The sequence below is a fragment of the Naumovozyma dairenensis genome, chromosome 11 (genome assembly GCF_000227115.2).
Source record: "Naumovozyma dairenensis CBS 421 chromosome 11, complete genome".
NCBI classification, from domain to species: Eukaryota; Fungi; Ascomycota; class Saccharomycetes; order Saccharomycetales; family Saccharomycetaceae; genus Naumovozyma; species Naumovozyma dairenensis.
Genome location: NC_016489.1, coordinates 553,591 through 579,157, shown reverse-complemented (window position 1 = coordinate 579,157; position 25,567 = coordinate 553,591). Strand labels below are relative to the sequence as shown.

Here is a 25,567-nt window from a genome sequence, read left to right as displayed (position 1 = left end):
TCCAGTTATTCATTCATTTATTTATTTGCATACACCAAAAAATAAAGATGTTTTTCTTCAGTGTCTTATACATTTGATCGTCCCTCACTTAACAGGACCATATATCAATTTATATAAAGCGACGTACCAACATAGGTACCAACATACATGATTGCAATATATATTTTGATTGATTTCGATCTCGATTAGGTATAACATCCATGCTCCAAGTTACAGAAATAGTAATAATATACTCGAATTAACTTCTAAGTTACTAGTTAGTATCCCGAATTAGCTTATAACGGGAAGTGTAAAGGGAAGATATGTTTCCATATTGGGTTACATTCTTCAAGGACCAATCGATCTACTTAGAAAAGGGATCCAGAATCCCCCAAAGTATCCAGTTCTCTCGATGGGGGGTCCAGACCCTTTTTATTTGTGTTCTACTTGTACTTTTATTTATTATATTTTATATTATATTAAATTCTCTTTTTGTGTCACGTAAATCGCAGAGGGGGGGGATCATCTGGGGAATTACCCGATTAGGTAAAAGACGCGAAAAATTGTAAATTTGTTTCATGTTTTTTTAAATTTGAAAAGTTGCGGAATTTGAAATTCAACAAGTGAGAACAGCTATTAGTTACTACGGACAGAAGACAAGAGCAGAGCAGACCAGAGGTGAAGAGGTGAAGAGAAGAATCGCTCGAGAGATTAGATTCTGGAGAAATACTACTGCTTCCTAGACACCATTTGCCGCTGCTACCCAAGTGAATATATTATCTGCTATATTAGAGATTGCCCTATTGTGAGAAACAGGTGGTCTTTCCTAAGTCTTTCATTGTCATAATAATATATATTCAATCCCAGTTCATTCAACTCACACAGGACATAGGCGTATCCCAATTGAAGAATCGAACAACAACCGAAGCAAGAGTCATCGTCACTAATTCATTTTTCATTCTTAGTTTCACAATCTATCGCTAGATTGTATAAACCCATAAACACATCAATCTACTTCGTCTCTTCCATTTTTTATCTTCATTTTTCATTTCTGCTAACAGCAGCTGTACTTCATCCAAAATAATACCAACTTTAATATTCACTCCTTTTTCACGAAAGTTATAATATATCTCCAGATATACTATCAAATACCTAAGAAAAAAAAATGCGTTCGCTATTAACACTTTTGCTCACACTTTCACTCTCGAATCTAACACAAGGTGGGAATGCTGTTCCATTATTTGCCAATACATCTATACCAACTACAACAATCTAAAGCCAATGATATTAGCATAGGAACAAGTATACTTGCCGCCACTTCAATAAAATCAACAATAGATCTATCAAATCCGTCCACGACGCAACTTGATCTTGCGGTATCTATGACCTCCTCTACTCAAATTGGCATAAGCGAGATCATACTCTCAAACGTACAGGCCCCAACAGCCATAACCATATCTCCTTCGTTGACGAACCTCGTCACCACTACTACTACAGCTCCCGATAATGCTGTTGTTTCCAGTAGTGATATAGGTGTTTTGACTTCTCAAGATACTAAGATAATCGAGAGTGCTACTATGACACCCACAACAACAAGTACCCTGACACCAGAAATAACTGAAGTGTCTGTATCGACTCCTTTACAAGTGTCTGAAACCAGCAGTGTTGAAGATGTACAAAACACTGAGACCACAACAGAACAAATTCCTCAATTATCTACATTCCCAGCTCCATCCACTTATCAACCATCAGTAGATCCTCAAACATCAGCAATATCATCGATCGTTTCTTCTTCTACTACTAGTAGTACTACTCCATATATCACTCCAACGTTCACTTTTACGGCGGGAACAGATACAGTATCACAATCATTAGAAGCTTCCACACAACAGATTTCAACAGATGTCGTATCAACTGAACTACCAATAATATCAACAAATACACCATCAATGGTATCTGCACCTTTATCATCAACATTCCTTGGGGTATTGACAGAGGCAGAACCTATACCTTCTCCGATATCTGTAGTTTCGAATTCTGCTGTTTCTACTCCATCGATAGTTTCTGATGCCCCTGTCCGTACTACTACACCAATAGTCTCTCATGTACCTATTTCTACTCCACCAATAGTTTCTATTCCAATCTCGTCTACAATTGCCCAACCACCAGTTCAACCATCTGTCCTTGACAGTATTACTACTACTTCAAGATTACCACTTCAACAAATCTCTTCCCAAATTCCAGACCAACCTACTATCTCAACTATGCCAGAAGCACAAATTGTATCATCTACTACATCTACAACTTCAATTCCTCAACAAATATCTGTTACTACTCCAACATCAACCAAAGTACTTGAAGATCAACAGCAACAACAACCTCAAACTCCAGCAACAACATCCCAAATCGTGTCTACTCCACAAGTTGTATCCCAAGTTTCCTCCTTCACTACTTCTACACAACAACAAACTACTACACCTAATATGCTTCAACCGCCTGTGGTTTCAGAAGTATCATCACAAACTACTCCTCAGATTCCTTCTTTTACCACTACTACTCCCGCTACTACTACTACCACAAACCAACAGGTTGTTCCTCCTTCTATTGCATCCTTTAAACCGGTTCCCGAACAGAGCACAAATACATTTACACAATCAATAAATTCAAACTTTGTCTCTCAAATTCAACCAATCGGTTCTTCACAAACTACAAAGGAGCCCACAACATTAACATCAATTAAGTCTATAGCTTCAGAAACAAAAACTTCACAAAGACTTCCCACACCAGATACAATAAACCCACCAAAAGAAGCTTCAAGCACAGAGAAATCAACTGGAGCTCAATCTCAGACCCAAACTCAAACTCAAACTTCGTCCGTCATCCCGGCGGTAACTACAAAGCCTGTTATCTCTAATATAGTTTCTACTACTAGCGAACCATCTACTCCAATCAGTGCAGCTTCTCCGGTGAAATCGTCTTTTATCTCACCAAGTGTGACTACCACTCCTACACAAACAAGAGCAAGTTCCGATACAAATTGGTGGATTCCAACAGTTTTAATCACTCAATCAAATCAACCAAGTGAATCTGCTTCTGTACCAACTTCAAATACTGCTACAAAGACATTACCACAAGTTATTGCAGTAGGTACAACAATTCCTGAACCAGAAGGTTATTCATTAATTACTATTGGCTTCAAGAAACCATTAAATTATGAATTCATAGTAGCTAATCCAAAATCCTCTGCTCAAATATTCTCGTTTTTACCTGATGTCTTGAACGCACCATTTAATAATACATTCAATAACATTACAGTATTACAATTAGTGCCATTACAAAATCCATCATTAAATTACTTGGTAACAGTAGCAAAAGTTTATTTCCCAACAGATATGATTGATACTTTATCATCTTTAATTGAAGACTATACAACTCCAAGTTTAATATATACAATAAATCAAGGAGCTAAGGGTTCTTTAGCTAATTTGATCTCCTCAGATATACCATTAACAGGATTGTTAACCAACTCATTATCATCATCTACAGATTCAACTTCAAATAATTCTGATTCCAATAATTCAAATTCATCTTCAAAAGGATCACATTCCAAAAATCCAGATTCAGATAGTTCAGATAGTACAAAAGACGATAGTGGTAGTATGGACTCAGAAAATATTGGTAGCTTAGAATATTCAAGTAAATCAAATTCAAAAGTGGCAGGAAGTGACTCCGGATCATCATTGAATAAGAAAAAATTGACTGCTTTAATTGTTTGTGTTGTAATCGGTGGTTTATTATATATCACTTTCATGATCCTTGTTGTCAGATATTTTATCAATAGACGCCGTGCCAAACAAGTTGCTATCAAATATCCAGATGATTCTTCTTCATCCTCATCATCTGGTTCATTTTCGGAGAAATCTAACAAGTTTAACATGGAAAATCGTCAATCTATCACTCCTTCAATGAAAGTTAATATGTGGATGAATAATAATAATGATATAAATGTTAATACCAATGGTAATAATAATTACTTTGATAACGTTATTGCTCCTGCTGCTGTTGCTGCTAGTACAACCTCCACTGGAAAAATGAATAATAAAAGCCCGTCAAAATCTGGCTCCATTGGTAAAATTTCTAAACCTATAGCGTCACAAAATTCGTTAGGTTGGAATGGCATCTAAATGAATAACTAACAAACTACCAAAAGTCCATAGATACCCGATAATGCACATCAAAAAAAAGAGAAAAGACTCAAAAAAAAAAAATAACCTCCATCACTCCTTTGAAAAAACATAAAATCGTTCGTCTTTCAAAACATGAATTCTTTAGAATTCTTTTTAATACCATGAAGAAAATGAAAGGGAATGAAAAATGAAAAAGAAAAAAGAAAAACAATTATTCTATATTATTAATATATATATATATTTTTTTCTATGTATCTATTTACATCTATTTTTACAATATAATAATACCCATTACCTACTATTCTTTCAAATACTTAACAATACAATTCGATGCATTCTTAAAATCATCTATCAAAATATTATGCCCACTATCAAACTGCTCAACTCTAAAATTAGTGAACCTGTCACCTAATAGATCAAAATTCTCTTTAATGAATGGTGAATGCTTAGCCTTCATGAATAAAACAGATTTATTTGACTTTAAACCTACATCTTGCTCATTTATAGGCCAATCCTTTATATTTTCAATTAAATTAGGAAATTCTTCTAATGGGAAATAAAATTGAATAAACGGATTACCATAATCCATTTTATAATTCAATTTATTCGAATAAAATCCATTAGCAAAATATAATGAAAGCATCTCATCACCATTATTCAAATTTCGAAATAAATTCAATATAGTTTCTTCCCAATTTCGTGTATTTTTCTTAATCAACATCTTAAAATGGATATATTTAACCAATTCATAATTTTTTAAAAATACTTCGTCAAATTTATCAATCCTATAAGGTGGTAAATCGATAGAAATACATTTTTGAATATTCAAATTATTATATAATAACGTAGTCAATAAGGCCACTTTACCACCCATTGAAAACCCAATTATATTTATTTGTCTCGACTTCAAAAGGGGTTGAACGGTAATATGAGTTTCTATGAAATGATTCAAATCATTTGTCATCGTTTTGTAATCGAATGGTTTCGCAATAGGTGAATTCCCATGATTTCGAAGATCTAAAGTGAAAATATCAGCATTTGGGAATTGACGTTCCAAGACCTTGTTTAATGGATGAAACATCTTAGTATTACCAAATAACCCATGAAGATTGAGTATTATAGGATTGTTGAAAACATCTTCACTTATAAGTTTTGACGATTTAGGGGATTGCGGCCGACTCACATGTTTAGGTTTGATATGTCTAAAATATAGATCAACAATGGGTATCTTTGGTATAAGACCAGACCTTAAATTGGTAGATTTGGGTCTGAATAATGGATTCATTATCCCGAGAGTCTATAAAGAGATATGAGCAAGTGATATCTCTTCATATAGTTGTCTTAGTTTCTTCAACTCATTTATTTTTTTTTCTCGTTTTTCTGACAAGAACAGTTTCTTACTTTGATGCTATTCGCTTTAAAACAATTTTTGTTGTTCTTGATATTTCAACAAGCACAGGCAGATCGACAGACGCTCTAACTAAAGCTTTATCTCATAATAATCATTCCAGTATCTTGGTTGGTTGACAAGTGCTCAAAAAACAAACCGCTGATCCCTTATACTTATACGCATATGTCCAGATTAAGGCAATTTAATAACAAGATTTTAGAAATAGGCCAAGAAAATAGCTTTACAAGAGATACGGATGATATTGATGATATGGTACCAATTGTACCGATAGACTCACAAGAACAAGAAGAGTTGATTGAGAAATTTACTTTAAACAATCATTTACGAAATAATTGGTATATCAAAGTCTTTACAATCTGTTTCCTATTATGTGCAGGATTATTTTTACAATCTGCCACAACGAAACATACTGACCATACTTTCTTATTCTTAATATGTTTCCAATCAATTATATGTACATGCATAACACTAAGGTATGAATTACTTCATGATTATAAGATATTTGGTTTGAAGATGATTCGTGTGAAAAATTCAACGATAAACGCAATAAATTGCATTCTTTTAGTTTTGATCGGTTGGATTAGTTCATCCTCCTTCAAGGAACAATCTATTATCTTTTTAATATCCCAATTGCCTCTTTTATTATTTATTATCGGAGCATTACTGAAAAAATGGATAAAAGATATGGAATTAGAAGTTGCTGGGCTACGTAATATGAAATATAAGTATAAGAATGTTTAAAAAGGATCGCACTGTAAAAGCAAAAAGCGATTTGACATTTATTACTAAAATAATAAATAAAGAGAGAAAATAGCAAATTCTAATATTACGGCCGTTTTCTGGAAATTGCTTTTATTTTCTTCACTTACCCGATCTATTATGTGAAACTAGCCCAGCAAGAGTATTTTAATCATTTATTATAAGCATGCGTGGTTCCTTCCATGATGTAAAACTTTGCTAAATGCTTCTTTTCGAGTCTACCGTACTATATTCTTAGAAACAAATCGAAAAAATCAACTGACTGGCAGTCATAGAGGACTGTTAAGGGGCTCGTATAAATATTTGTACTTAAAGGTATTACTTTCGGAAACGCACATGAACTAATTAGTCATTTGAGACGTTGCTGATATTGACAGTATATACATTATCAAAATGTATGGACGTTCTCCAATTGTGAACTAGTTTATGAGCTAATTAAACAGCACATGATATGACCAAGAAAAATATAACTAGGTCAAGAATAAACTTAGCGACGGCAGGTATCCCGGTGTATCATGGAAAGAAAGTTACCAAGATTGTGGCCACGTTTAGCCTCAACTATCGGATATTTCCCGACCTTCAATTCTAAAAAGGAAGCAATATATCCTTCGAGTTCTCCTGTAATTCATATTGTGAAGGTAAGAAAGATACAAGGAGATTTAAGTTTCCAGCCTGTGCAGTGTTTTAAGGGGAAGCAACTACCGTACACTTTGTCTACCTCACCCAATGAACCAATATATCAAAGTCAATCTGCTCGTCATAAGAAAGTTTTCTTGTATAATATTAGCTGGTCTCTAAATGACAAGTGTAGTTACCAAAGAAAAGTGCAAACGGTAACGTTTTTCATGGGGGCGTCAGCAAAGAATGTAAGATACTAATAGTGATTTTATAATTATTATAATAAATATACAATTCCAACTATATTTTTATTACAATTGATATAATCATATGATTCCACCTTTCCAATTTCAAATGTTATTGTTCCAAATCATATAGATAATTAAATAGGCCAATAAAGAAATGATCATATTTTTATTCAGGGTAAACTTACGTTAGACTATATAACTACAATTATTCGTTTCGAAGCAGTTTATCTGGCCTTACTGCCACGAACAACTGGCATTCATTATCAGAGACCTGTTATTTGATCATGAGAGCATAGTACAGTCTCCCCAGAATACTGCATTTTAACACCATACTGTCCCAAGTTGAAAGGGTGTATACGTACATGCAAGGAAAGTCAGTAACTGTCAAATACTAAGGGTATGCATGGATACATAGTCATTGTATAGAAGATTTGAAAGTTGATCATGGAACATTCCTGGTTATAGGACCTTTCCCTCTTCCACGTTTTGGATGATATATAATATATAATATGTCTATATATTATATATTATATACGTTTATATGCTCAATCGCTCATTTTGGTTGATTAGCCGCCCACCTTTTTTTTGGCGCCAAAACTTTGTGGAAGTAGAAGAAACTTAACTCCGTAGTACTCCGGGATTTTTTAACACCGCCGCAAGATCCGCTATTCTTTTTATTCATACAATAAAGTTTATGAACCCTTCGTGACAGAAAGAACAACTCTACAATGCGACCAGTAACAGCTATAATATACCTCTTTCAACCCTTGTTTCAATTAACCGACATGCATACCACGAACTTCTTTTTTGTAGATTTGTAGTAAATAAAGGTGATGCATTGAAAAGTCTTCCGGTTGGAACTTCTATCAAGAGCCATGGAGAAAATTATGTAACCAGGCCAAACCAAATTAGACCGAGCCAAACCATGAAATTTGAACAGTATAAAAGGAACGCATTGTTTTTCAATGGTTCTTCAATTAATGTATAAACCGTCTGGTAGTTTTTTCTGTTAAGGATATAATATCATAATGGGTCAAGAAGTGTATGATTGTTACACTGAAATCAAAGCTGTAGGAATAAAATTTTAAAACCCAGTTCACATCTTGTAAATATTGGAAAATCTTCTCAAGAGCCTTCTTTTGGTATACTATCTATCTATTTTATAATGATTTTTTATATATTTTAATATTTTTTCAAGATGATATTGTTAAGAGTAATTCCCTAATTCAAAGTATTCTTGATTGATTGCGTAAGTAATATATAGTATAATAAATATAACAGATACTAAAAAGGGTCCACCTGTCAAAGACGTCCCAACATGGTTGCCTGTACTGTTGTTAACTTATGACAAATTTCGAATATACTCATTGAATGTAGGTGAAAAACGAAAAGCAAGTCAAGCTCCGATTTATCTATTCAGTTTAACTCTTCATAGTTTTGTGTGGAAAAATAATTGATGCTATTCTAGAGTACAGATTCATATAAAGGGTCTTTTATGCAAAAGATAATACGTAATTATGTTCTTTTAAGCCTCCACACTAACTTGAATGATTCGCGCAAACTGATACTATTTGCCTCTTGACTCAATTCGTCCCAGATATTGGCAGTCCTTCATTAATGTGTTGGTGCTAATTAATCTAAGTCGTAGGTGCTGGCGCCGCAAACGCGAAAAAAAGTGGCCATGTGAGTGATTCAATCTGTTGTCAGTGTAATGTCTTCCTTTTTGAACGCATTTTCTAACCCTTCTTCATAAGGAATATCCAGAAGTCCTTTCTCATCTTGCGGAATAATTCTAATATTCTTAATTTCACTAAATGAAACTTTTCGATCGCGGTTTCTAACCTGCTTATCGTCTACCAAATTTTCAATTTTTACCGGATTCTGTCCTTCGGTATCAATACACGGTAGTATAGTATTATAGTTTGGTGTTTTCATATTAATCAATACTGCCCTTCTTACCCATCTTCTCCTTCTAGTATATTTACCAAAGGTATCGTCCGTTGATGGATTTTTCCACGTGTTATCAAAATATATATATCCTTCATTGATGTTTGGATTTGTAACAAATTTAGGATTTTTACTATTCAATTGGATTGAACCATTATTTGTGAGATCCAAATTCCAATTATCATCCACCCATTCCCAAGTCATTCCAACACTATCCTCTCTTGGTAATTTAAAATGTGTTATATCAGGTACTTGATTTAAGAATTCGTCAGTCCAAGATGATCTCTCGTAACTGAGCATACTTGATGTCCAACCAATTCCCAACCATTTCCGTTGATTTTCAAAAATTACATATGTAAATTCAACTGTTTCTCCTATATTCGAAACGCTATCGTTTTGTAGTTTATTTTTACTTTTACTTCTACTTCTTGCTTCCCATTTTGCATGAACTTTTTGGGCAAACAATTTATTATGTCTTTGGATACCGTTAGAAAGATCCAATCCAGTGATATAAAAGATGAATACTCTAAACATCTTGAATTCCCATAATAAACTTCTGATACGTCTAAACCATGGTGAATGATACCCTAAAACGTATATGCCTCCTCCTAATAACAATTGTTTTGGAGTCAAAATGAATAATGTCAATATTATGTAAATGGGTGATAAGAAGACGGTTGTAAAGAATAATCTTTTGATATCTTGCAAAGTCAAAATATCGATTGGCTCCAGGATCAAATTTGATTTCTTAGTGACTAAAGTGATTACTTGTATGATATCATCTAAGGTTGGATGTGATTCTACTGTGTCATTCACAGATTTCCCTATTAATGAATAAATACCAATGATGCCGATAACCAGGATGTGACTAAAATATTTGGATAAGAATTGAAAATAAGAAACAATTATTGTATAGCATAACATTATCACAAAATTGATTGTCATATTATCGTTTGTCCAGGTCAATATGCTTAGGATATCATTAGCTACAATCAAATATGGGTATAAGTTCACCAAGCTGTTGGAAACTGTGGGAGGTGTCGGCTTTAAGAGAGGTGACGAAATTACAGTTGAGATGGCATTTGAATCATCTTCCTCTTTGCTCCTTTTTGAATTATCTAGTCTTCTTTTCAATGAACTTTTCATGGTTTTCCTATCTATTGATGAAGTCATGCGTTCTGGTGAGAGTAATAACCCGTTATCGTTATCTGTGTTCAACTGAGCAGTTGAAGAGCCTTTAAGCACATGGTCTTCCATAATGACATTGAAAAAAGCAAGTGTCAACAGTTTGGCTTTCTCTTTGAAAGTCAAAAAGAAGATAATCGTGTGGTTTTGTTCTTTCTGTTCTCGAAATATATGTCTAGTCTAGCCTATGTACATGTTCTTGGCAGTCAGCCAACAATCTCTATCAAAAACTTCCAGGGTCCTCTTTCTTCGCCTATTAAGAAAAAATTGTTGAGAGAAAATATTAACAAATTGACAAACGCCGACAAAGAACAGAGAACAGAGAACAGAGAACAGAGAACAGAGAACAAAGGGATAAGTGAGATCAGTTGAAATACGCACCAATAGATTAAGAAAATGGTGGCTTTGCATACTTACATATGTAATCTATCGTGCTATATATATATATATAGTGTCTCGTACGGGACATATCTTTCTAGGTGATGTAATGCAGGATAGATGAATCTTCTATATCACGTTGCAAATACTCTCTCTCTATCAAATCATTTACGCTTGTAGTGAAATCCTCTTGAATTAGTGTGAATCTATCCTTAAGATTGGATTTCACTTTCTCAAATAATTTATTACGAGTTAACGTACGTTCAGGTTTCAGCATTCGAACTATTGATGCATTGATTTGAACTAACCTCTCTCTTTTAATGCTTAACCCATTGCTGGTCATTGAATCTTCGGAAATATCACTTATTCTGGTGCCCATGGGAGTTGATGTACCCGTGGGATTTGGTACCACGGCAGAAGCAGTCAATACTTTCACTTTCAACGTAGGAGCTGAGAAAGACTCGTTTATTGAGAATATATCAGATGATGAGATGGATTTTGACATTGGCTTCTTGCTCAATATTCTCGATTTGGGTGACAATACCATCGATAGTAACTGACGAAGTAATTCATCTCGTGTAATATTGGTCTTCTCTTCAATCATTTCAATGGTCAATTGAGAATGCTCTTCGAATAATAAAAATATTACAGCCGTTATCATGGACATAGATAATTCATGATAAGTCTTGTTGAATTGATGACCAATTTCAACCAAACTTAAGGGATTTGCCCATTTCAAGTTTCTCTCATTGTATTTCTTTTGATAAAACAATTCGAAATCTAACTTTATTTGTTCTAACTTCGATGGCAAAATAACTTCATTCTTAGCAAGCTCTTCATCGGTAAAGTTTTGGAATGGCCAGGAAGTTATCGTAAGAATTTGTGGCACGAAATTTATATCTCCTAAAGTATCACTGTAACCTGCGGCAAAGGCTTTAGACAATTCCATCGATTTTGACATATCTCTTAACATACCATCCAATTTGGACGTAAAAAATACACCCATCTCCTCCTTTACTTTCCTAACGCACCATCTCTCAAGTTCTATTGATGATTTTTGATGAAGTAATCTCCTTGATAATTGCTGTCTATAAACATTCTCAAATATATCCTTCTCAGATAACAATTTAAACAATTTCACACAGTTATCGACATCTTTCTTTGCATTGCTGATTTTCGATCTGTCACTAGTTGATTTTAATTTCGTGTCTATATAAAAGCATACTGATTCCGCAGATTGTTTACCTGATTTACTTAGATATAATGAAAATTGCTCATCTAAGATATTTTTATTTAAATCATGTGGATCGACATCCTTATTCCCATTTTCTTCTTCCGATTGAGTAGTTGTAATTCCAAAATCAATAGTTTTCAGTAATGTTTCATAATAATCATACTTCTGTAAAATTGAATTTACCCAACTTATTGCCATCAATGATTTCTTTCTTAATGATTCGTTGTAATGAATAGCGCTTAAATCTTCGAAGATATAACTCTTGACGGAGGTAAGAACATTGTTTTTATAATTTGTATCTAATGAAAGATCAAACAATTCTTGTAACAAGTGTATATCATCATTCTTCAAAGCTTGGTGTGTTAGCACGATAATGATTTTACCAATTTTGTCCCATATTAGTACTTCTTCAAGGACGCTTGTAATTTTTGATGTGGAATCTGTATCAAGAAATGTTAAATCTCTCTTGTATTCAGACTCTTTCAATGATTTCACCATTTCTAAACAATCTAACGGTGAAAATTGATCCACGTCAATAAGGTTTTGGTAAAATTCTTCAGTTTCCTTTAAAAGAAATGGTTCGAAATATGTATCAAAATAGGTATATTTACCCTCTGCCATTACTGTTTGCATCATTGCAACAATGGAGGACCAGATAGACGCCAATGGACTCACTTCGGTATTACTTTCCCTCGAGCTATTAATTGTTGATAACATTGCCCTATTTAGCGTATCTGAATTGGGGATTAGTATGTGAAGCTTGAAAAGTTCTAGACATTGATCATACACACTCAATATTCTATTCGGTTTGCAATAAATCTTATCCAAATAAAGCATGATATCACTAACAAGTTTGAAGCATCTACATTGCTCAGTCCAAAGATTCGATATGAATGATAAAAATACGCTACCATCATTATCAGATGATGCTGACCATTCTTCACATTGAAATGACGATTTAATCTTCAAAGTTATGTATTCAGTCAGTTTATCGTATAAGTCCTTTGATTTTCGATTCAGTACAATGATGTATACGGACTGGTATAATACCTCGAATGAAAGATCATGAGTGTCCCTTTCATAGATTTTATCTATGGCATAAGTAATCTTCTCCCATAGTTCATTGAAATTGAAATTTGGTTGACCCAAAGTTCTCTGTGGAATTCTAATTTTTGGTCTTATTAAATTTGACATGAGTTGAACAGCAAGCAAAGAGCCAATTCTTGCCTATTAGAGGAATAAACGAATAACAAGAATAAGGATTAACAACTCTAATGATTTGTTTTAATACCAGATTGATATCTTATATTCTATTCTATTTTATTATTTTTCCAAGATTAATTCAAGATTAGGGTACAATAGAGAAACAGTAATATACAGTAAGGGTTTTCTTGATAACCCTCTATATTATAGTAGGGCTGGTTTTAACATTACCTATGGTAGCGCCGCTGTTTTAGGGACAATATATATCACCAGCAAAATTAACTCAAAGGCCAATAATATTAACAGTGTCGATCAAAGATGATGAGAAGAATGAAACAAAATATGACATAAAAAAACATCATGGATTGGTGAATAACAAAACAAGGCATCCTTTCAAACGTCATTCAGTTTTGCACTCTACCGCTGTCAAGACACTAACCCTAACTATAACACTCTAATATGATTCTGCTAGACGGAGACAAATATGCCTGTGATTTATGTATAAGAGGTCATAGAGCGAGTACATGCAACCATACTGATAGAAGACTTACAAAATTAAGGCCCAAGGGTAGGCCTTCCACAAATTGTTCACATTGTAAGGAAATCAGGAGAATAAGCAATGTCAACCCATCTGGCAGTTGTTCGTGTGGAAAATCAAAGAAATCAAAGCCAGGAGACAAGAACAAGATTGAAAAGGATTCAGCTATTGACTGTGGCTGTATGAGCGGTAATCCTTGCAAATGCCATACAAATAGGAAAGATCGTTCTACAAACAAAAGAAGTACTACAAACTCTCCTTTGGCGAACAATGAAGCTGTAGAGAACGACGATGAAAATGGAAGAAAAGAAGAGCCATCACAATCTTTAATTCCGGTCTTGGATGAAATATTGAATAAAGAAGTAGGCGATCTAGCGGTTCCACCGGAACTACAAACTACAAATGAAATCACGAAAAATGAGCCAGATTTAAATATTCATGATTATCCTAATGGAAGATGTCTATCAAATATTCAAGACAATGACATTCTTTCGCCGATAGACGAGTTCATAGCAGATTCAAACCTTCCGAATACTATTGATCCTGCTTTTTTAGATACTGGTACAGATGGTTTACAACTACCATCATTATCACAGCCGACCTTGGCACCTAGCACACATGGAAGTCTAGGTGTCCTTCTGGATGATTTTTATATAACAGAACCAATATCTGAATTCTTACAGGATTCCTCCAAAGATTCAAACAGTGTATTTCCCGTACACACTGAGAAGAAGGGTTTCTCAGAAAAGAACTCTAATGATAACCACTATCAAAGGATGGCCAATCCGAATATCATGAAGGAATGATACTGTCGCATTATATGCTTAGTCTATGTTAAGATGATAATAAGTTATTTTTCACATAGTCTGGGGTTGTAAGGTCTCTAATATATATATGTTCCAGTATAGTTTCTATAGTCTATATATATATATATATGCATGGCATTTTAAAATATATTCTTTCCTGGTATATGACTTTGGACATCTTATGGAAACTTATCTGCTTTTTTAGCTCTTCTCGCACTCTATATATCGATAGCAAGTTACATCTATTTAATAGATAGATGTATAGTATATATCCATCGTAGTTCAACTTGGTACGTTTAAGTTCAGATGCTTGATTTGTTTTGCGACATTATCAACCTCTTTCTTCGTGGTCGTGACAGCTACCGGATTTTCATTGTTTAAATATATAGAAAGCCTTTCATCATTCACTTCTAGGACACTCTTTCTGTCATTTTCTTGTAAAGTCGAAAGTCGAATGATGTGTTCCAGTAATGATATAGAACAAGAATAGGAAGCTGGGCATCCATTATTCGTTTCTTCTTCTTCTTCTTCCTCTTCTTCTTCTTCTTCTTCTTTTTCTCCAGAGTCGGTCCGTGGTAAAATATCGTATTGTCCAAAGGCATACCAGTTTATTTCAGGACTATCTTTATCTTCCAGATTAGGCTTGGTGGTTTTCAAAACAAGCACAGGTGTATCTCTTTCTTCTAATCGTAAGAGCTTTCCTGATACACTGAAGAATAATTTGGAAATTTGATCTAAGTTGAATTCAATAACTTGTGGTACTTCTTCTCCATCTTCAACATTATGATATCTTTCATCATTGAAACTCTGTTCAATCCTCAGTTTATACTTGAATGGTGTTGTCTTTGACTTGATCCTCAAAACTTTTATATAGGCTCTCCTCATATCTTCTTTCCAAATTATCCTAGCCTTGGAGCTTACACCAGGACTTAAATTATAAAATACAGAGAAGATAGTAGTCTGAAATGATGGACCTACTTGAACCTCGACATTCGAGGCCTTCAATCTTGCAGCATTTGATTCAATGACGTAATTTGACGCTTGTAATAATAATCCAGGTGAAACTTGTTCTGGTAATGTTGTGCTTAAATGAGTTCCTGTAGTGGTCAAAGCTAAATTAATGAATGGTGTAACCTCCTCTATTCTGGTGAGTAGATCTTCGATGTATGATTCTACAGATTTAATGGCAAGTTCTTGAGACTTACCAGTCTTAGATTGCCTTACTTTATCAGTTAAATTTATCATCTTTTTGTCGAAGGAATCAATTTCATCTTTTAGATCTCTTGTTAAACGAAGAGTGCTCTCTAAATTGGTATTGCCCCTTGCGGCAACCAACTTGATAAGATCAATGGCAGATGAGACTATTTCTATCCTATTTTCTAATTTAGCTCTTAAATATTCTATCCTTTTGGCATCACTTTTAGGGATTTGGGTGACAAAATTCGCTATTGTTTTAATAGCAAATGATGATGCCAAGGAAACACCAGATTTGATTGCGAACGTGACAGCTTGAGATCCTGCCTTAGCTAGAAGTTCATCCATAATTTGGGAGTAAAAAATTTCGCTAGTTTTTTAAGTACTTTTCTAGATCTGAAGGCTGCAGGCATCAATTTCTATACCGTTGATATTCAAACATATATAGACTACTTATCAAAAACAAGCCGCTCGTCTTTTTAAAGGATTTGATGACGCCGAACGACGAATAGCCCATAAGGATGAAAATACGTCGTAATTTCTATCATAAATTGTATATTGAAATGGATCGTTAAATTATAGTCTATATATGTATATAATGCCTGAAATAAAATTCCTTTACCTCAATGAGAAATATATTGAAAGGCATAGCTTATATCGGAATATTGGAATTCATTCTGAAGCAAATGGTCATTTGTTTTTTCTAATGCAGCATGATTTAGATGATTCCACGTCGTTGGATCACCATAAAGCATTGCATCTGATCTAATAGTTTGTTTCCCGGCCTTATTACACCTTTTACAGTGATACGTTTCATGAGTTTCACATATCGTCTTGTCGTTATATTGGAACAATTGTCTTAAATTATCAGCACTGAAAAGCCTTTCTACATCTTCTTTCGCATCCACAACACACGAACTTAAACTCATTTTCATAGACTGTCTTTGGTAAATTTTCTCTTCTATTGAACCTGTAGAAATAAATCTATAAATGAAACAATCCTTTTTTTGTCCATCTCTCCACACACGGGCTAGAGCTTGTTGATCCGCAGCTGGATTCCAATCTGGATCCATCAAGATTAATCTATTGGCACCAATTAAATTGATACCACAACCACCGGCTTTTGAACTTAATAAAAAAATAAATTCTTGACCTTCAGGATCATTAAATCGATCAACAAGTTTTTGTCTTTTGTTAATATTCATTGTACCATCCAGCCTGAGTGACCCGTAATGTTTAGTCCGACACATTTTTTCAATTAAATCTAATGTTTGCGTATAATTAGAAATTAAGACAATCTTGTCATCAGACTCTGTTTTAATCTTATGAAGAAATCTCTCTAGAATAGAAAATTTCCCAGAATACTTTGGTTGAATATCACGACTATTGGAAGACATATTATAATCGGATGGTATTTCTAAATTATCAAAATTGTCTAATTCTTCATCCAAATTAAGCAAACTCGGGTGATTACATAATTTTTTCAAAACACCAATAGCCTTTAATGGTTGAGTACCCCCAACACCTTTCATCATTTTTTTAATATCCCTTGATTTAATTAAGTTTTGATAAACGTTTTTTTGGAATGGTTTCAAATCCACAAAGATCACATGTTCATATTTACATGGCAAATATTTAGATAAAATATCGTTCGTACGCCTAATAATGAATTTGGAAACAATATCAGATAATTTTTGTAACTGTTCTTCACCTTTCTTAATTTCATCATCCGTTGAATCAGCATCACGACTTCTTAAAATTGGTATTTCAAAATTCTTTCTAAATTCACTTCTAGTACCTAATAGGCCTGGATTAGAGAAGTTCAATAGGGCAAAATATTCAGAAAGATCGTTTTGAATCGGTGTACCAGATAATATGACTCTTCTAGGACAATTAATACTATCTAAAGCTGTAAAAGTTAAAGAATCTGCATTCTTTAATCTATGTCCTTCATCTGCTAGCATAAGTCCCACATCACAATTTTGTAATTGATCAACATTTCTACGTAATGTTTCGTATGAAATAATTAAAACTGGTTTAACAATATTTCGTCCCTTGGCTTGACCCCAAGATTTTATAGCCTCTGCGACTGTAGTACTTCCGCTGGCTAGGGATGATTTCTTACCGTCAATTGCCAATGGTGAAAGTGTATTTGGACCTAACCATTTGATTAATTCGTTAGCCCAATTATTGACTAATGAAGAAGGGCACACAATGATACATTTATCAATAAGACGTTTCCCTTGAGGTCCTTGTCTTAATAATGTCCACATCAACGCGATACATTGTAAAGTTTTACCTAACCCCATTTCATCTGCCATAATACAACCGTATGCACCTCTATTATTTTGTTGTGGAGCTACTATCCCAGTATTTACTGTTTCAGCATCTAAGAAATCTTTCATAACTAAACCTGTAACACAACGATAAAGAAACTTCACACCTTCCACTTGATGAGGTCTTAATATCTTAGTTAATTTAGGATCTATTACAACAGGGACATTAGGGAACTTCTTTTCCTCATCCACTTCGGAGGTACCCAATAGTTCCAATAATGATTTGTTCCTAACACCATTAGTCATTATCTTTGGATGTATAAACTTCTTCTTGATTTCCTTTTTCTGATCTTCAATTTCCTTCTCATTTTTCTTTGAATCATTTTCGTCATTTACAGGATGAGAACCATCATGCATAATCATTTCACCATCTACAGAGGGGTCATATAACACAATTGCAAATTCATCAGTTGGATCATGTAAAGGTCTTGGTTCTGGCGTTATCTTCTTCTTAGTACCTAATGTAAGTGGTAAACTATGACGTTGAATATAACCTTTAATGGGGACGGAAAAGGATTTCTTCAAATGAATTTCAATTGAAGTCAACCTATTGGGGTCATTCATCAACCGCTGTGCACTCAGAGCATCCTTTCGTCGTTTAAGTTGTGTGTAACCAAATGGTAAATCCTCATCATTCTCGTTATTTATTGGATTTTCAGGGTCGATTTCCATACCAGAATATGATATGGTTTGAGAACGTTTTCTTAATATTCGGCCTGTTTCAGGTACATTAGTGACAATACCTTGAGACGTTAATGGTCTAGTATTCCTCCTATAAGGAACTTTGAAAGGTTTGGTTAATTTTGAAACGGAATCTTGTACATTAATTGGACGAGGGACTAATCTCGGTCTCTCGCCAAATCCAATACCATTTGGAGGTCTATCAGGAAGCTTCCTTCTGGCCATTAGCTATTCTTGATTGGTTGCTGGTATGATGTGGAATGGCCTTCTATGACTTAGAAGAGATATTTGGAAGTAACACTTGGTAAATGTATTAATCCAAAAGCCTTCGAAGATCAAAATGAGTGTTGTTTTTATTATTTTTTTCCTTGACACGAAAACGCGAGAACATCAAAACATCAAAACATTAATCATCGAGCGATCAATCAAGCAATCATTTAATTAAGTAACAAAGTTCAAGAAGACTTGTGTGAGTGACACTATCACGATTGATCTGTAGTTACTGTGTTCCGCTCTTAGCCTAGCAGTTGTATTCTGGTCAAGTTCCTCGAAGATCATATGAAGGTATATTATGCTTACATGTTTGAGGGCTTTTCCAAGAACTACTAAGAATAACTTTGCAACCAAAGCTACTTCAGAGAAAGTTACCAACCTTAGAACCTTTAGATATTCACCACATCATATTATTATCCTAGCTCCTTATTATTTAACGGAACCTATAATACTAGACTCTATATATTATACCTGAACGTATTAATAAATAACCCTGAAGTATCAATAAGAGGCAAATTAAATCTAGCAACAACCTACTATTTCAGCACGAAAACATACCGTTTTGCTGTAGCTCATTAGAGCAACAATATTACACTAAGGTTTTATTTTGTTTACCTAAAGAAAAAGGTGAATAAAGTCGTTAGTTAAATGTAGTTATATAAGTCAAAATTTAGATAAATGAATATTTCAGAAGTTGATAATCAAGTACTAGATAGCTTCGTACTAAGCTGAACTAAGAGGCGCTCCTTTGGTGACGTAACGCGTCGTTACTACACTAGATAGAGTTATTGTCTCGGAGTCTGTTCCTGTAATATATAGATAAGTGGTGTGGTCTACGGTACTATTATATGCTGTTTTTGTTTCTGTGATGACACAACTCTCAATTGTTTTACTATTGTTATCTCCATCAGATTTGGACAATAATGATGATACTGCTTCAGTCGTAATAATAGGCGACGACGAGCTTGAGGTGGGGACGACTGTAGTACTTCGTTCAGTCTTGGTCTCCGAGTTTGAGCTAGAGGCCGTTATTGGTGGAGGGATAATAGATATTGTTGAAGCCACAACTGGAATACCGTCAGAAGTAGATGCAAAGAATGAGACTACCTCTGATAAAGTTGAAAGTTCACTAACTACGGTTGTGGTGTATGGATCTGGAATTTCTAATGCAGGGATCCAAGGAATTGGCTGACATGCTGCACATTGAACAGGTCTCGAACTTGTCGGTGGTGCACCTCTATAATAAAGACCATTGTTAATAAGATCAGCTGCAATGTCATTACTTACACTTTCTATTTCAAATTTAGATGAATCATAACCTAATCCAATATCATATTTATGAGTAATTAATGGGAAAAGGTTTACCGTTAGAATACCTGTGGTATCATCGTATGAAGTAGAAACAATGGAGGTTCTAAAAGTAAGTGTATTACCATTACCAAATCCTCTAACTATTATATTATCAGTCAAAGAGTTACCTTCAGAGTAGAGTGTTGAAGTTGTAGAGGATAAATAAAATGTTTGATTTGTAGCGATAGCTGTATCTTTCCCTTGAATGGCATATATAGAATTTTCTCCAATATCAAAACAACCACTACCACTGGTATCAGATTGAATAGTTGAGTCCATATTCGTTAAGCATATAGTACCATCGTTAACGATAGAGTTTGATTGTAATGTAGCTGAATTTGAGCCCATTGAATCTTGACTAAATTGAATAGTGCCTCTATTAATTATCGAGTCACTTGGATTAATTGTGAAATCATTGGGACTACCTTGAGATGAACCAGCGAAAAATATTTGCCCATCATTCTCGAATGTTGAGCCACCTATGTTTGCAGTCATACCACTTGATGCGTTTCTATTATCGACTACAATTATACCGGTATTTACTAAGTTACCGTCTGTGGTTAACGTCATACCAGCGTCAGCAGTATTTGTATCAGTAATATATAATCCACCATTGACTGTTAAATCACTAGAAAATGTTTGGGTAGAACCATGGATTAAACCTAAGTAAGACCCTGAGTCGACAGTGACAGCTTCGCCAGCAGGTACTGAGCCGTCTAAGATTGTATCTATCGATACTTCATAACCCAAAGAAGATGACAGTAAAAATGTCAAAACTGATAACAATAAATTAAATCCAACCATTATTGCTCGTTTTGTAGGTAAACCAGCTCCTGAGAAACTCTCAGTATTTTATAACGATAAAGAGAATCTCAAATGACGAAAGTTTAACTGGAAAATCAAACATGGTTTTTCGATTTTTTTAACAAATACCAATCCTTATATACAAAACAAAGGGGATCATAGCAGTTATAAAGTTAGCCAGGAGGGGAGGATAGTTCGAAAAATTAGTTTTTCCTTTCTTTTCTTTTTGCTGTTGCTTATCTTAACGACATAATATAAAAGTTATATTAAGACGGTTCTTTCTGATAGATACCACTTAGTCATGTGCGTAAGAGAGTCTTTGAAAGCTGCCTGTGTGTGAGATCCCCTTCCCTTCAGAGAACCTAGGAAGAGGTACATTTTCTCTACAGTACTGTATGTGTTCTTTCAAAAGTACATATTGAAAAGATTTGATTCTGCAAATTAGGTAATAATATCCCAACTATATCTGACCGTCGGTAATATGATATAAGTGCCTGGAATATTGGGAATATGCACTGTATCAATATATTAACAGGTACACTGCGTGACATTGTTGGAGTATTAATACTGAATCTGCGAAAAACCTTAACAATGCAATAGGTGCTGAACTTGATTGACGGTGCCATAAAAATTTTTTCAATCACCGTAACCTTATTTTTTGTGCTAAGTACAACTCTGTGGAAAAAGCTACCACTATAAAGTTATAAGCTGCGAAGTTTAAATTTTTAGATCAAAATAATTTCGGTGCATATGAATTTCCCTCCATTGTACGATAAAATTATTTTTTTTTCGGTCAATATTCAATATACTGATATACGTACGTACATCCATTTTGTTCCACCGTTGCAACAGGAAACTTCATCTCCTTCGATTTTTCTTGGTTATTTCTTAACGGTACCTTCTGTGAAAAGGTTGAGGCTAGAGAATAAAAAGTTCCCTCTTTTTTGTACGGAATTTCTCTCTTGTATCTTGATTGTCGAAATGGGGAAAAAAAATGTATTTGTAATATTTTTTGGCAGCTGACTTCAAGAACTTTGTCCCATCTGGGGTACTTACGTACACATATGCATGTGCTTCTCATATGTAATAAAAAGTTGCAACCAGACATGGGTGCGGTTCTGTGAGGGGGTTGGGTTGGATTAAAAAACTTTTGGGAGTAGAACCATAAATATAGGGTAGAATTAGGGGTACAGATAAAGATGACTAATAAATAATCGGATTAAAAGGAACGGTATAAAGGTTTATTCAAGTTACTATAAATGGGGGTAGGGGTGGTGCAGGCATATTTTCTGGCGGGGTAGAAAATATTCTTACCCCTCCCATGCCTTGTTACAACCAATAACCCCTCGACCTAAACTACATAAATAACTTATTTGGACCCTAAACCCCGGTCGGGAGATTATGGAAGCGTATACAGTACAGTGAAGTACACTACAGTACACTACAGTACCTGCGATAAAAATGCATGCGATTACCATGGAAGATTCCCTTTACTTGCATCTACCTGCGTACGTACTCTTAAGACCCTGATCTCGACAACATGAAAAGAAGACCCTCAAAACCCTCCTCCCACTCTACTCCAATATTCTCTGTACATATTCTCTACTAAGGATCATTGTTTAATGTATTCCTGCAGCACAATTGAAACTAATAGTTCTGTGTATGCTTCTCAGTCTTTCAAGGCACTGTTATATTACGTACATAGGAAAAGAACGCTTCTATTTTTCCTCCGTGGATCAACTATGTACTGCATAGGGTGGTTATTAAAAAAATAGATATTTCCTTCAAGATAAGCAAAGTGTTCCGACTTCCTACTTCGTACATGTATACTACTTGGTTCCTATCCGAGGGGACTTTTGGTCGATAAATATAATTCAACCAGATCACGTTATAATTCTAATATTCAATACGATTCGAATTTTGCCTACTATGTATATACATACATAGACGTCTATATGAATTTTTTCAACTTGGAAATCTATAATAAGAAAGGGTGTCAGGGCGGTGAAATTAGTAAGACTTTTATTTGTGTCACAAATTAAATGAAGAAAATAATCCTAAATAAAAGCAAGGAGATATGTGAAGCTAATGAATGCGGATGATAATCTTGCAATTATTTTCAATGAAACTCTATTAATATCAAAATTAACATCCTTTGAAGTAAATCAGATTAATGGAGAAACTTCATGTAGAAAAACATTCCTGATAAAAAAAAAAGAGAATCATGACTTTTTGCAAACCAATTATTTATTCAAGTCCACATGGATTACCATTAATCGAATATCATGAAAAATTCAAACAACCAAGTAAAGAGAAAAAGAAGGCTTATGGTACTGATAGTCTAAGAAAGAAAATTTTCAATTTTTTTACTAAGAACATTCCTTCAGAAGAAAGGGAAAAAACTGTAACAAAAAAGGCATTACTTGAGAACCCTGGTGGGAAAGATTTTATTTTAGACGATCCTTTCATTTTCATCTTATCTCAGGGTAAGAAGATTAGTTCACTTTATAGAAATACTTTCACGAAGGAATCATGTAAAAGATATGAGGCTCCACTCTTGTGTGATTCAAATTATGAGAAAAAATTAGATCAATACCTCGATCAATATAAGAAACCAATTTTATTAATATTTGGATTAAATTTTAATAGCAAGGCAATTTTTCTACCGACCTCATTGGATAAAATGTCTGAAGATAATTTTAAAATGACAAATCAAAGTGGGACAAACATATCAGACATGATAAATGCTGCAATAACATATAGTGAATTAGTACAATTCCAAGGTAGTGAAAGAGATTATAGGTTTGAAATTATAAGAAGTTTAGGGGTCCAGTCTAATCAATTTGAATTCTTACCGCCATCAGAATATTCAAATTTCCCCTTGCCTATTATTTTCCTACAATGTCATTTGAGACATGCAATAATTTATCGTGATTTCTTAATTGTTTGTAGAAATAAAGTTATGAGAGAACATAGGGAACCGAGTTTCGAAAATATTTTGAAAATTTTCAATGATCCACCTTATGAAATTACCATGGAATTATCTCCCAATGAGGGTATTGAACCTAAATTTTACGAGTGGGAACGTGAAAGGGATATTACTTGGGCAGAAAGACATTGTTATCAACAATATTTTTTGCTAAGAGCAAAACTAATGAGCTATGATAGGGTCTGTTTCCCAGATAGAATTGAACCAAGGGAGGAAGGTTTGGAAGAGATACAAAAGGAAGATGATTCATTTTATGTACAAAAAAAAGGAGGAGAGCATCCAATAATGGATGTCTATGGGAAATATGTACCAAACAATTTAGAAAATCAAGCAACTATGAATTACCATAAAAAAGGTTACAAGCTGTGACTAAAAACAGCAACAAATACATTTATATACATCTGTATTACTCTATATGAGTGCGTATTATTGACTGTTTTTATTTTTGTATCGATTTTTTAACTCGAAACCGCGTGTAAGCGAGATTTTACATCAATATACAAAAGGAAGTAAGAATATGAACAGCTTGTTAAAGGAGAGCACACGCTTAATGGCAGTTGTATGAAAAGATAGCAAATCAAAACAACAGCTTTCCGCCCAAAGATGTCTAAATTTGAAACAATAATAAATGAAATTGTTGAATCATGTCCACCTGGAGAAATTGAATCAATTTATTCTGATCTTTTAAAGATAACAGGATCAGATAATGAAACAAGAATTTTAGATTCAATAAAGGTACATAATGTGAAAACTATCTCAACCATTTCTATTCCTAGTCTTGGCAATAAGAAATTCATAATTAGTGAACATAATGTTGATGATAGTAAATTTGTTGATTATAATAATCATATTAGATTTTCTGTTGACCATTTGAAATTTGAAGGGATTGATGTTGAAGAAGATGTCGAGGGGTTAGAATTGAATGATGATCAAATGAAGATTTTTAATGACTTAGAGAAATATGTTAAAGTTGGGTTCCCAAATGATGATGCTACTATTGGTGTTTTCCCAGATAAGAATGAAAGTAGTAGTAGTTTTAGTAGTAGTAAGATTCATATAATTATTGTTTCAGAAGTTTTCAATCCAAATAATTATTGGAATGGGTCATGGAAATCTCAATATGTTTATGATACAAATAATAAAAAATTGAGTGGAGATATTACAGTACAAATTCATTATTTTGAAGATGGTAATGTCAATTTTACATCGAAGAAGGATATTGATAATGTTTCGTTGAATGATAATGAAAATGTTGTTGATGATGTCATTAAAAAACTTGAAACTGATTTTGAGAAGGAATTAGATGTTTCATTTACTAATTTGAATGAGAAGCAATTTAAATCATTAAGAAGAAGATTACCAATTACTAGATCTAAAGTGAATTGGGGGAAAGCTATTGGTAATTATAGATTAGGTAGGGATGCCGCTAATGGATTACAATGATGAC

The 25,567-nt window shown here is 34.0% G+C and overlaps 11 protein-coding genes across 11 annotated transcripts; 5 read left to right on the top strand and 6 right to left on the bottom strand.

Annotated features, from left to right (window-relative positions):
• Positions 1 to 1,205: 1,205 nt before the first annotated feature.
• On the top strand, positions 1,206 to 4,163 carry MSB2 (Msb2p; the record flags this gene model as incomplete). Its single annotated transcript, XM_003672644.1, has 1 exon — positions 1,206 to 4,163. The coding sequence occupies one exon, from the start codon at positions 1,206 to 1,208 to the stop codon at positions 4,161 to 4,163; it is 2,958 nt and encodes a 985-aa protein (XP_003672692.1).
• Positions 4,164 to 4,464: 301 nt separating this feature from the next.
• On the bottom strand, positions 4,465 to 5,451 carry EAT1 (putative hydrolase; the record flags this gene model as incomplete). Its single annotated transcript, XM_003672643.1, has 1 exon — positions 4,465 to 5,451. The coding sequence occupies one exon, from the start codon at positions 5,449 to 5,451 to the stop codon at positions 4,465 to 4,467; it is 987 nt and encodes a 328-aa protein (XP_003672691.1).
• Positions 5,452 to 5,739: 288 nt separating this feature from the next.
• On the top strand, positions 5,740 to 6,318 carry NDAI0K02560 (uncharacterized protein; the record flags this gene model as incomplete). The annotated part of the gene is made up of 1 exon (XM_003672642.1): positions 5,740 to 6,318. The coding sequence occupies one exon, from the start codon at positions 5,740 to 5,742 to the stop codon at positions 6,316 to 6,318; it is 579 nt and encodes a 192-aa protein (XP_003672690.1).
• A 2,576-nt stretch (positions 6,319 to 8,894) lies between these two features.
• On the bottom strand, positions 8,895 to 10,406 carry PEX31 (peroxisome biogenesis protein; the record flags this gene model as incomplete). Its single annotated transcript, XM_003672641.1, has 1 exon — positions 8,895 to 10,406. One exon carries the CDS (start codon positions 10,404 to 10,406, stop codon positions 8,895 to 8,897), a length of 1,512 nt encoding a protein of 503 aa, XP_003672689.1.
• Positions 10,407 to 10,809: 403 nt separating this feature from the next.
• Positions 10,810 to 13,140, bottom strand: CUL3 (cullin CUL3; the record flags this gene model as incomplete). The annotated part of the gene is made up of 1 exon (XM_003672640.1): positions 10,810 to 13,140. One exon carries the CDS (start codon positions 13,138 to 13,140, stop codon positions 10,810 to 10,812), a length of 2,331 nt encoding a protein of 776 aa, XP_003672688.1.
• Positions 13,141 to 13,608: 468 nt separating this feature from the next.
• CUP2 (Cup2p) lies at positions 13,609 to 14,493 on the top strand (the record flags this gene model as incomplete). The annotated part of the gene is made up of 1 exon (XM_003672639.1): positions 13,609 to 14,493. One exon carries the CDS (start codon positions 13,609 to 13,611, stop codon positions 14,491 to 14,493), a length of 885 nt encoding a protein of 294 aa, XP_003672687.1.
• A 282-nt stretch (positions 14,494 to 14,775) lies between these two features.
• On the bottom strand, positions 14,776 to 16,035 carry YRB30 (Yrb30p; the record flags this gene model as incomplete). Its single annotated transcript, XM_003672638.1, has 1 exon — positions 14,776 to 16,035. One exon carries the CDS (start codon positions 16,033 to 16,035, stop codon positions 14,776 to 14,778), a length of 1,260 nt encoding a protein of 419 aa, XP_003672686.1.
• Positions 16,036 to 16,310: 275 nt separating this feature from the next.
• Positions 16,311 to 18,929, bottom strand: RAD54 (DNA-dependent ATPase RAD54; the record flags this gene model as incomplete). The annotated part of the gene is made up of 1 exon (XM_003672637.1): positions 16,311 to 18,929. The coding sequence occupies one exon, from the start codon at positions 18,927 to 18,929 to the stop codon at positions 16,311 to 16,313; it is 2,619 nt and encodes an 872-aa protein (XP_003672685.1).
• A 771-nt stretch (positions 18,930 to 19,700) lies between these two features.
• On the bottom strand, positions 19,701 to 21,131 carry NDAI0K02500 (uncharacterized protein; the record flags this gene model as incomplete). Its single annotated transcript, XM_003672636.1, has 1 exon — positions 19,701 to 21,131. The coding sequence occupies one exon, from the start codon at positions 21,129 to 21,131 to the stop codon at positions 19,701 to 19,703; it is 1,431 nt and encodes a 476-aa protein (XP_003672684.1).
• A 2,224-nt stretch (positions 21,132 to 23,355) lies between these two features.
• NDAI0K02490 (uncharacterized protein) lies at positions 23,356 to 24,489 on the top strand (the record flags this gene model as incomplete). Its single annotated transcript, XM_003672635.1, has 1 exon — positions 23,356 to 24,489. One exon carries the CDS (start codon positions 23,356 to 23,358, stop codon positions 24,487 to 24,489), a length of 1,134 nt encoding a protein of 377 aa, XP_003672683.1.
• A 234-nt stretch (positions 24,490 to 24,723) lies between these two features.
• Positions 24,724 to 25,563, top strand: CAP1 (Cap1p; the record flags this gene model as incomplete). Its single annotated transcript, XM_003672634.1, has 1 exon — positions 24,724 to 25,563. One exon carries the CDS (start codon positions 24,724 to 24,726, stop codon positions 25,561 to 25,563), a length of 840 nt encoding a protein of 279 aa, XP_003672682.1.
• Between the last annotated feature and the right edge of the window lie 4 nt (positions 25,564 to 25,567).